We start from the raw sequence: 11,932 nt of genomic DNA, 5'->3' as shown, positions 1-11,932 counted from the left end.
TTCCACCTTCCCTCCCATTCCTAACCCCCCTTCCCCCCAACCAGTTAACTGCACTTAAAAGTCCTGGATTTGGAGCATGTGTGTGTGTGTATGTTGCTTCCCCCTTCTTTTTTCCGCTTTCCTGGGTCCATTCATGGTGTCACTTACACAAGCTCAGGGCCCTATTCTCTAGGCACAATGGGGGCAAACCCCCCCCTCCCTCGGCCCTCTCTTTGTAGCCAGGGTTTGAAAAGGGGGAGGCAGCTAGGAAGACACCATCCAAAGGGGAGGAGGGAGGAGACTCTAGTTTCTTTTCACAAAATAAGCGAGGTGGAAGAATAATGGAATAAACAGAATTTCCCAAGCAGGTTAATTTGATCGTTTAATCATAAAATGCACTTAGGTGAACATCTAGAACAGTGTTAACTTAAACTGGACAACTTTTAAAAGGCTTCAACTCCCAGAATCCCCCAGCCAGCCCCTCCTCGTCCTCAGGAACAAGAGCTAGCCTGTCAAAAACTTCTTATTCCATCAAAACACCCCCAAAATAAAGCTTTTTTAAAAAACAAACAAACCCCAACTTTGAAACAGACATGATAGCTGGTTTAAAAGATCTGAATTCCCCACCCCCCCCCCCTGTGGAATTGAAATAGATTCACCCCATCCGAGGCATCACGGTGAGCAGCTCTGGACTGATTTATCCGTCCTGGCTAGAAAGATTGCAAGGAGAGGGGAAAACTGCCCTTGCGAGGTAGGCCACCGATTGCATTGCTTGGGGTGGAGGGAGAAAACCGGGGGTTGCTTTTGTATCCAAAGTGCAAAAAATGCTGGTTAGGTCAGCCCTTTCCTGACTTTTGCATAGCTCCTAAGAGTAAATAAACCACGGTTAACAAATCTTACACCCCAAATTAGGCGGGTTGATTAAATACAAAGTCATGACATACAATTCCTAAAAAAAAAAAAAACCAAAATACTAACAAAAGCCACCATATAACATACATCCCTTAGCTTATGACTCCTACCTGGGCCTCAGTTTCCCCAGTCTTTAAAATGGGTCTAATCTCAGCACCTCCCAATCAGGGATTTAATAGAAGACGGAGGAAATTAGGGTTACAAATGCTCTCCCAAGCTTCGACGATGCCCACCCCCAAAAAAAGGGGAATTTCCCCCAGTCAACAGTGAGAAAAATCACCCAGCCCCAGAGGGTGTTTTGTGTCCTGGGTTTGGGGGTAGGCAGGCGATGTGGGTCAGATATAAAAGGAAGAATATTTAGATTTTTAAAGACCTCGTAGGAAAAAAAATGAGAAACATTGGAGAATCCAGCCCCAATTTGTAAAAATCGGTTGCGTTGCAAGGAACAGGTTGTGTGAGAATGGAGGTAGGAGGATTCAGGAATACAGGCAGGCCTTGGATTACGACCGTTGAGCATCCCCGACTTACGACATAAGCTTCCCATCCAGTTTCCACATCACGACCACGCCTCCCACACTCTGCGCAAGGGACCATCGGCAGCCTCCTTATTTGCTCTATTTATTTTTTTTAACCAGAAAGCGAGGTTTAAATTCCGGTTTTCTGGCTCTTCGTGGACAAGGGCGCACTTAATGACTGCACAATTTTGCTGAAGGACAGCCACGAGGGGAAAAAAAATAAATGCCGTAAAATCAGCTCGGGTATGGAAGGGAGGAGAGGCATCGAAATAACAGGCGGCGGGATGGACGATGGGAATTTTAAATATTTGATTTTTTTTTACAGCGGCCCAGCTCAGCAAAGTTTGATTCCTGCCTCCATTATAAGTCGAGGACAAAACCGAAAGTGCATTCCATCAATGTTTTTTCAAAGATAGTAACTAGGTGACCGAAGTTTCTGCCTTGCAAAATTCTAATGGGAGAGCATGATGGATGACTCTGGGCTATGGAGGTGTCCCATTGGAGAATATGAATTACAATACACCCAGGGGGAAAACCAGGGTCAAGAGTGACCGTGAATGATGTATCTCAGAGTCAGCTGCACTCAGGCAGTGCCGGCATGTTAACTCCCAATAAATCCTTTGGAAGTTTTGGAAATTTGGTTCGAGACTCAGGATTTAAATGGAGGGGTAACTGCCGGAATCCTGACACAGTGTCCGTTACAGACGTAGCTCCCCCACGGCGATCTTCGTCCAGGCGTCCAGAGTGAGAGGGACATAAGTCCTCACGCCGATGTCCAGCACGTAAAGCGGGTCGGAGATCCGTCTGGGGTCAAATCCTTCCTCCACGAGACGGAACCGTTTCTGCTTGAAGGTTTCCGTCATCTCCAGCTGCTCCTGAGAAAAAATCAGCCCAGTGTGAACGACGGCCGGATCTGGTCTGGAAAAAAAAAAACCTGGCCTCCCTCGCAGGGACGTTGTGAATGGAAGAGGGAATTCAAACCCGAAACTTACCTGGAGACGCAGGAAGCGAGGCCAGGCGTATGGCGGGAGCAGCTCGGCCACGTGCTGGTAGATTTGAGGGCCGTCAAAGTTTGCGTCCGGCTGTAGCACTAAAGTGGCCATTCCTGCCCGGCCGTCACATCCTAGAAGGGAAGGCAGGTAAGTCTTTGAACTTACGACCGTCCATTTAGTGACCAAAGTTACAAATGCACTGGAAAAAGGGACTTGGGAGCGGTATTCCTGCTTACGACCATTGTCATGGATCTAAATTTGGACGCTTGAACGCTGACTCATATTTACAACGGTTGCAGAGTCATAAATACGCGATCCCCTTTTGCAACCTCTGACAAGAGAAGACGGACCCACTTAACGACCGTGTTAGTAACTTAACAACTGCAAAGTTCTCTTTAAACAATTGTGGCCAGAAGGGTCGTAAAAGGGGACCAAAAAGCTCATTTAACGACCGCCTCGCTCAGCCACAGAAACATTGGCCTCGATTGTGGCATAAGTGGTCGCCTGCCTTGGCCTTTGACACCACCAAAAGGGGGAAGAAAAGAGACAACAGCCGGAAGGAAATCTGAGGAACAAAAGAAAGAAAATTAGAAAATTTCTAGTCTTTCTATTGTTTGGGGAAAAAAAAAAAAAACAATCCATGGTTTAAATTTGCATCTTTGCTTTTCGAAAGGGAAAATTCCAGAGCAAAGCCCAGAAAAAAAAAATATTTTATTTTATTTATATGCCAATTTCAATGTTAATTAATAGGGATAATTAATAGTCAGCCATTCTTGCCATTCAAGCGTTTTCCATCCAAGAATGCAAGAAATTGAGTTTGCAGAACTGGGAATCAGGCAAAGAACAGGACCTAAAGTTATATATATATATATATATTTCTGGTTTTCCTAACTCTTACCTGGAACGGACACGCCGTAAACTGTGACTTCCCGCAAACTGTCCAACATGCTCAAAGTCTCCCCGACTTCTGTGGTGGCCACATTTTCACCTTTCCAACTACAGGAGGGGGGAAAAAAAACAAAAAAACAGTGGGAATTTGTTTGCAAAGCCAGGAGGGAAGAATTTGCAAATTAAAAAAAAACCCTGACTCAGCTCTGCCATTTTGTTGGCTGCCCAAAGCCAGCTGATGTCGAGCGACCAATCCATTTAAATTTGAAAAAAAAAAAATGGAAAGTTTGGGGTTGGTTCCACTTTTTTTTGGGTGAAGCAAAACTATTTGAGGTTATTGTACAAAAAACTGAATCGCATCAAATCCCTGGGAAAGTTTTCTTTAAGGAAGGGCGCCCTCGTGTGGCCAATGGGGGGTACGATGCAAGGCAGGAATCGAACGATATTTCAGCATATTTTTTTTCAAAATATATATATATAAAATCTCTTGCGCCCTCCTTAGGGCCTAGATCGCAAAGCCCATCATCCCTGCCCAGCATGGGAAACCCGAGCCATCCTCCAGAGAGGCTAAATCACCCAATTCAACAGCTCAACTCTACTACAGGTCGCGTGATCAAAATTCAGACGTTTGGCAACTGACTCATATTTATTACAGTTGCAGAGTTCACGTGGTTCCCCTTTTGCGACCTTCTGACGAGCGAAGTCAATGGAGGAAACAACCGTTTCACTTAACAACCATGCTACTAAGTTAACAGATAACAGCAAGGAAGGTCTTAAAATGGGGCAAAATTCACAGCCGACACATAAAAATTTTGGGCTCGACTACAGTCATCAAGTCAAGGACTACCATAGGCGGTCGTAGGTCGAGGACACCCCGTGAATCCTCTGCAGTGGAAATTCGCACTTATTGTAATCGCTCCTGAGGTGTTGCTACACCTTCGCCTGCGCTGAGTAGCTGCCCAGCCTTACCACCGGCAAGCTCAGGCAGGATTCGCACTTGGCTCAAGCGGGAAACCAGCCTACCGGTAGGTGTCTCCCGTACGGTCCCAAAAGCTGATAAACCCTTTGGCGTCTTGCACCATCAAGTCCCCGGAGTTGAAATAAACGTCCCCATCGGAGAAGACGCCATGTAGCATCTTTGCCTCGGTCAGCTCGCGCCCACCGGCGTATCCGAGAAACGGGTTACGAAATGTCACCGGAGAAATCAGGAGTCCCGGTTCCCCTACGGGAAGAAAAACAACCACACGGATTAGTCCTCGGCATATGACCATTCCTTTTTTTAAAAACAAAAAATGGTTAAATTTATTGGGACACCCATCTTCCCACAGGGTAACTCCCGGTGGTCCACGATATTAAACAGTTTATCGACCCTCGGACATTACGTCACCGAAAAAGTAATTTGCGACCGGTGTCATCAACATGACCGCCGCAGCGTTCCCAGGCCACACGATCCAAATTCAGAAACCTAACCACCGGTGTGTGTTTCGGATGGTCGCGGTGTCCTGGGGGTTTGTGTGATCCCCGATTTACACCCTTCCAACCGGGTTCTTGACAAGCCAAACCAATTTGGAGGGGGGGGGAGCCGGATTTGTTTAACGACTGCACGGGTTGGCTTAAGCCCTGCCGCAATTTCATTTAGCAACCACAGCGAAACCAGGGCGTCAAATTGACCAGGAACCACGTCCGATGACCGCCATTGGGAGCCGTGGGAATTCTGCTCCCAATGGTGGCCATTTAAGCCGAGGATTGCTTGTAACTCGCTGGGAAACAAGGCCATGTGAGGCAGAAGGGAAGGAGAGACAGAAGATGCCACCCGCCCCCCGAAAAAAAGTTCCCTCAGTCACCTATGTCCACACGCTGGCACCATCCGGCCTCATCCCTTAGCGGACCGCCTTGGACAGCGTCGAAACGAACCAACTCAAAGGGACTGAAACACTGAAGGGCAAAAGAAGTCGCGATGATGCAATTTCAAAAGGACGATTTTTCTCCTTCCGTTTTTTCCTTCTACGAACCCCGTGCACAAATAGTTGACCTCTTCTTCCTTTTTATTTATTTTTTAAATCCAGTTACACTTCTTTTACTACAATTTTTTTTACTTCTAGGTTGCACGGACTTCGGTGAGCGATAAAAAACACAGAGCCTTTGTAACGGAAGGACTGTCCTTTTATTTCAGAAAAGCTGTGTTTTAATTTCACGCATTTGATTGCTTCCCCCCTTTGGCTCTTGAATCTACTCTGGGAAAGCAACGCTAGAAAACCTGAACAATTAAAAGAACAAAAAAAACTTGATAAACTTCTTTCTGATTCGAATTTATCTTTTACCCCAAGGAGGTGGGGGAGAGAAAAATATCAAGGAGAGAAACCTTGAGAATCTTCAAGCCTTTTATTTCTTTGTCGGTAAAAGATAAATTCAAACCAGAAAGAGATGAGAAACCTTAAAGAGGTTTGTTTTACAGATTTTTTTAGGATTTTTTAAAGCTGCCCGGAGTCACCTGGGTGTGAACCGAGTAGCCATATAAATGGCTTTACTTTGCTTTGTTTCACTTCACTTTAATAGGCTTCGCTTCGGTTATTATTTAGATACTTATTTACTCATTTATTAAACTTATATGCCACCTATGTCCGTCAAGCAACTCTGGCTGGATTAATAACTAGGAATGTATTAAATAAATTATTTGTTTAATAAATACATCGTATACATTTAAGTCGGACAGTGTGAGTGGCCTAAAGGTGGAGCTGCTTGCCTCACAATCAGGAGTCTGTCAGTTCGATCCTAGGTAGAGGCAGATATTTCTCTCTCTGGGAATGTTGAGAATATTATCTGCTGAATAAAACTCCACACTAATGACAGGAAGGGCATCCGGCCAGTAAAAACACTCACTACCATTCAGTTGCCCAGATTCCATGCCGCAAGAGATTATGGAGTCGTTAAAAGGAGACGACGATGTAAGTCGGATAGCGGTAAAGCAGCTTTTCCAGGAATGTCACAATGCCCACCTTATAAATCCAGGAGCCGCGCCCCACGGCCCCCACAGTGCCGGTGTAGTTGAAGAGGGTGACGTTCCCTTCGGTCATGCCGTATGTTTCCACCACTTTGATGTTTCCGAAGCGGCGGAGGAATTCACGCCAGACGTCCGGCCGCATCCCGCTGCCCACGGCCAAGCGCAAGGAATGCTCCCGATCAGCCGGGCTCTGCAGGAAAGGAGAAAGAACACGGTGCCACAAAACAGGGCCCGGCTTCTTTTGCAAGCGGAAACGGGCACAGCCGACAACGGGCTGCGTTGGCTAGTGAAGAGGGAGACTTTCTCTGGGAAATGATCCCGTTTGGGAAGATCGGAAGGACCCTTTGCGGTCGCCAAATGTTGGTAGGAAATCGTTCCGGGTTTGATTGCCGATGGATTGGGAGGGCTTTTTTTTTTTTATAAGGGAGGGAGACAATGTTGAGGAGGGGGTGTCATTCCCCGCCCAGCACGATGCAGAAGTCATTTGCAATAGCGGCCTCTTTTATTTATTTATTTATTAAATTAAATTAAATTAAATTAAATTTATACACTATCCATCTCACGACTCCACAAAGTAACTCTGGAGGGCTGACAATAACATCTTAAAAGATGGATAAATAAAAATGAACCATGGTCAGCCATTCAGCCAGAATTACAATCAATCAATCAATCGTTCAATCAAGGGTGAATAAATAATTCGTTCAAATATTTAAATAATAATAATAAAGGTGGAAAAATGGCAGAAATCCCAGAGGCCCCACCTTTTTCTGCTCTTACCTGTGGCTGGTTAACCAGGTAGCGGCAAAGCTCCCCAATATATTGGAAGATGGTCACCCCGTGAGTCCGACAATCCGGCCAAAACTCGCTGGCTGAGAATTTTTTCTTCAGCACACAGGTGGCCCCTGGCAAGAAACAGCAAGCCACACCCCCTTTTATTTCTCCTTTTTCCAAAAAAAAAACTAAGCAAGTTTCTAGGGCTCAGGAAAAGAAAGCCGTCCTTTCATTCTTCCCCCCCCACCCCCCCCATCGAACCGCCAGGGAGGTTCACCTCCTTAAACTCTTAGCGGTATGAATTGTGGTCTCTGGGACGGAAAGGGAATTCCGCCCCCCCTGGCTTTGGAAGCAGGAGCGCAACGTGGAGCCTCCACAGCCCAGAGCAGTCTACCCCTGAATTCTAGAGAGGAGAAAGAGCAAGAGGGGGAAGAATGACTCAAATAGCCAGCAGAGCCCCTGGAACCTACCAAGCCCAAATGTCCCAAGGATGCCCAACAGGCTGCCGGCCATGTGATACAAAGGCAGGGTCAGATAGATGACATCCGAGCTGCGGGCCCCCACCAGCTTGTAAAATCCTAGGGCAAGGATGGTCTTCAAGTGGCTGACCCTGGCAGCCTTGGGGAGGCCTGGAGAGGAAGGAAGGAAGGAAGGAAACGGAGGGAAGGAGGGACGAGGAAAGGAAAAGAAAGGAAAGAAGAATGAAAAGAAAGAGGAAAAGAAAGGAAAGAAGAAGGAATGGAAGAGGTAAGGAAAGAAGAAAGAAAAGGAAGGGAAAGAGAAAGGAACAGAAGAGGAAAGGAAAGAAGAAGGAATGGAAGAGGTAAGGAAAGAAGAAAGAAAAGGAAGGGAAGAGGAAGGAACAGAAGAGGAAAAGAAGGTAAGGAATGGAAGAGGAAAGGAAAGAGGAAAGAAGAATGAAAAGAAAGGAAAGGAAAGAGGAAAAGAAAGGAAAGAAGAAGGAATGGAAGAGGTAAGGAAAGAAGAAAGAAAAGGAAGGGAAAGTGAAAAGGAAAGAGGAAAGGAAAGGAAGAGAAAGGAAAGGAGGAAAGGAAAGAAGAAGGAAAGGAAAGAAAGGGGAAGAGGGATGGAAGAAAGGGAGGGGATGAGGGAGGTAGATGGGAAAGGAAGGAAGCAAGGAAGGGAAGGAGGAAAGAAGGGAAGGAAAGGATGTGAAATAAGTGGAAAGAAGGGAAGGGAAGGAGAAAAGGAAGGGAGAAAAGGGAAGGAAAAGAAAGGAAGGAGGAGAAAAGGAACAAAAGGGCGTCAGATTTTAAAAAACACCCAATTGCTACATTTTATTTGCGTTATGACTTCGATGCAAAACTCTCTGCCTTAAAGTAAGTAGCACAACAAACTAAGGCAACATAGACACACAATTGTGGCGTCAAGGTGCTACTTTAGACTTCCTCTTCCCGAAACCCCAACCCGACTCCCTCCCTCCCTCCCATCCCAAAGCCCCCACCCAGAAGCCTCTGTCCCCCCACACACACACACCTGTCGTGCCGGAGGTGAAGATGTACAGGCAGGTGTCCATCAGGTGGCGCGGCGTGGAGAGCTCGTACGGCAGGGGCTCGTCCGAGGCTTCCTCCAGGAGATCCTCCAGGCTGATCACGCCCGGTGGATAGGGCCCCTTCCCCATCACCCAGACCCTGACGCCCATCTCCTTCAGGCTGGGGAGGATGGGCTCCACGGCTCCGAAGAGTTCTGCAAAGATCGGGGAGGTTGGGTGACCCTCTTTCTCCCGAGCCTGGCCTCCTTTGCAGGGTTGTTGGGATGAGAGAGGAAGGAGAGGACCAGAGGGCCTCCTGACCCATCCTCCCCTGCCTCTCGCCCTCTCCCTCCTCCCCCTCTCCTAGGTCAACCTGGGGACCCGGGCAGGCCTACAGCCCCATCCTCCCCTGCTTCCCTCCCTCCAGATGCATGGGGCCTGGAATCCCAGAGTCCCATCATGCCCTGCTGATGGTCAAGAGTGGGAGGGATGCCCCCTTCCCCATCCTCCCCTGCTGAAGTCCCGCGTGGGAGGAGGGGCCCACCTGTATAATCTCCAGTCTTATCATCCGAGCCCCATCATCCCCTGCCTCCCTGCTCACCACGCGTGGGAGGGATGCCCCAGCCCATCATCCTAGCCCTAGCCCCATCCTCCCCTGCTTTCCTCCTCAGCTCCAGGCACGCGTGGAGGACCCCATCTTCCCCTGCTGAGGGCCACGCGTGGGAGGGACTCCCAGCCCATCCTCCCCAGCCGAAGTCCCCCTGCAAGGTGGGGACTCCCCATCCCATCCTCCCCAGCCCCATCCTCCCCCATGGGAGGGACTCCCCAGCCCATCCTCCCCAGCCGAAGTCCCCGCGTGGGAGGGACTCCCCAGCCCATCCTCCCCAGCCCCATCCTCCCCCCGATGGGAGGGACTCCCCAGCCCATCCTCCCCAGCCGAAGTCCCCCCGTGGGAGGGACTCCCCAGCCCATCCTCCCCAGCCCCATCCTCCCCAGCCGAGGTCCCCCGTGGGAGGGACTCCCCATCCCATCCTCCCCAGCCGAGGTCCCCCGCGTGGGGGAGGGAGGGACGCTCACCGTGCGTGGCCAGGAGGGCGCGGGCCTCGCACTGGCGCAGGCAGTGCAGGAGGGCGGCCGGGCGGAGCGCGGTGCCCAGGAAGGCGGGCCGGGCGCCCAGCTTGCCAGCCCGATCCAGGCCCAGACGAAGAACGGCTCGTTGCCGGCCAGCAGCGCCGCCGTCCGCCCGCCCAGCCCGGCCGTCCGCAGCGCCTGCCCGACGCGGTTGCTCTCGCGCTCCGCCCGCCCGTAGCTGAAGCTGCGGCCCTCGAAGCGCAGGAAGGGCCGGCCGGAGCCCCCGACGCCGCCGCCTCCGCCAGCCGCCCCCAGCGCTGCGCCACGCTCGCCCGCCGGCCCAGCAGCGCCAGCCGCCCGCCCAGCGCCAGCGCCCGGCCCACGAAGCCCACGTCGGCCGCCCACGCGGGGCCGCCCCGACGCCCGCAACCAGCACCAGCACCAGCAGCGCCAGCAGCCCCGCCAGCAGCAGCAGCGGCAGCTCCATGGGGCTGCAGGAGGGACCCCGCCTGGGTGGGTGCGTGGGGGAGAAGCCGCGGCAAGGAAGGGCCACCTGCGGGAAGGAGGGAGCGCGGGGGGTGGACGTGCGCACGCGAGCAAAGGGGCTGGCTCTGTGTGTGTGTGTGTGTGTGTGTTAAGCAGGGGGGGCACACCCGCCCCTTTACACACACACACACACTCTTGCTCCAGGGAGGGAAAGTCTTGAAAAGTTTTGCCTGCCTAAGCTTCAAACACCCTCCTCCCCCTTTTGAAGCTTAGGCAGCCCAACTTTTCAAGAATGAAAGAGTCTTGGAGAGGGAGAGAAGGAAAGAGAAAGGAAAGGGGGAGAAGAATGAGGGAGAGAAGGAAGGAAGGAATGAGAAAGGGAGAGGGAATGAATGAGGGAAGAGAGAGAATAAGAGAGAGCGAAGGAAAGAATGAAAGAGTCTTGGAGAGGCAGAGAAGGAAAGAGAAAGAATGAGGGAGAGAAGGAAAGAAGGAGGAGAGAAGGAAAGAAGGAGAAAAAAGGGGGAGAAGGAATGAAGGAAAGGAATGAACAAGGGAAGAGAGAGAATAAGAGAGAATAAGAAGCGAAGGCAAGAATGAAAGAGTCTTGGAGAGGAGAAAGGAAAGAGAAAGTGGGAGGAGAAAGAATGAGGGAGAGAAGGAAAGAATGAGAAAGAATGAATGAGAAAGGGAGAGGGAATGAATGAGGGAAGAGAGAGAATAAGAGAGCGAAGGAAAGAATGAAAGAGTCTTGGAGAGAGAGAGAGAAGGAAAGAGAAAGGAAAGGGGAGGAGAAAGAATGAGGGAGAGAAGGAAAGAATGAGGGGAGAAAGAGAAAAAGGGGGAGGGAGAAAAAGAATGAATGAGGGAGAGAGAATAAGAGCAAAGGAAAGAGAACTGGAGAGGGAGAGAATGTGAGAAAAAAGGGGGAAAGAATGAGAAAGAAAATGAAAAATGGAGGAGGGAGGATGAAAGAGGGAGAGAGAAGAGAATGAAAGTGAGGGGAGAATGAGAAAAAGGGAAAGAAAGGGAGGGGATGAGAGAAAGAAAGGGAGCAAGAGAGAGAATGGAGGGGGGAACATGGCACCCCAAGAAGAGACACCCCCCCTCAGGATGACCAGGGGGGGGGCAGTTGCACCCCATCCCCAAGGAGAGGCCCCAAAACCAGCCCTTGTAACCAGCACGGTTAGCCGGCAAGGACCCCACTTCACTAACTAGGATCACCTTGCAAACTGTGGTTTGTTCTGAACCTCCACTGATTAACACACACACACACACACCCTCCAGCTTGCAAACCAGAGGGGGCCCAAGGGGCATCTCCCAGCCCCCCCCCCCTTGCTAGGCACATGTGACTTCCGGTTGGCCAGGATTAACCTCCAGATTAACCGTCAATCCCTGCTTAAACTCTGCCAAAAAAAAAAGAGAGAGAGAGCTAGCGAGCCCAGGATGAATTAATCATGATTTCCTGGCCTAAACTTTCTCCTAATTTTGCCAACGCTGTTGAAATTTCCAACTTCCTGGATCGTTTCTCTAACCCAACCCCTGCAGACCTTGGCAGGGTCCCCCAACCCCCTATTTATTGCAGGTGTGGAAAATACACAACACACACACACACACACACACCCTTTTTTTTTTTTTTTTTTTTGCCCTCCGGCCACAAGACAAAGAAGTGCCAGAAATCCTGAAAAACGAGAACAAAACCACCGCTTTTTTTCTTCCACGCTTGAAAAACTTCAGGCAAAGTTTTTTTTTAATAATAATAATAAATTCAGATTTGGGTAGGGGGGAAACAAAAAACCAGGCCAGAAGCTGCATCTGGGTTAAA

General features: G+C 49.8%; 1 protein-coding gene across 1 annotated transcript; it reads right to left on the bottom strand.

Moving 5' to 3' along the window:
- Window positions 1-348: 348 nt before the first annotated feature.
- On the bottom strand, window positions 349-11,424 carry SLC27A3 (solute carrier family 27 member 3). The gene is given in 13 exon segments (XM_087943723.1): window positions 349-2,281; window positions 2,399-2,529; window positions 3,297-3,394; window positions 4,310-4,508; window positions 5,131-5,221; window positions 6,283-6,477; window positions 7,065-7,189; window positions 7,529-7,687; window positions 8,556-8,765; window positions 9,628-9,732; window positions 9,735-9,906; window positions 9,909-10,174; window positions 11,388-11,424. Coding segments are annotated over 13 exon segments (1,965 nt in total). The 3' UTR covers window positions 349-2,104.
- Between the last annotated feature and the right edge of the window lie 508 nt (window positions 11,425-11,932).

This window comes from Notechis scutatus, chromosome 14, assembly GCF_049901735.1.
Source record: "Notechis scutatus isolate UNSWTSFEM ecotype Mainland chromosome 14, rNotScu1.2, whole genome shotgun sequence".
Lineage (NCBI taxonomy): Eukaryota > Metazoa > Chordata > Lepidosauria > Squamata > Elapidae > Notechis > Notechis scutatus.
The sequence above is the reverse complement of the archived record's forward strand: the minus strand, read 5'-3'. Positions and strand labels throughout refer to the sequence as shown.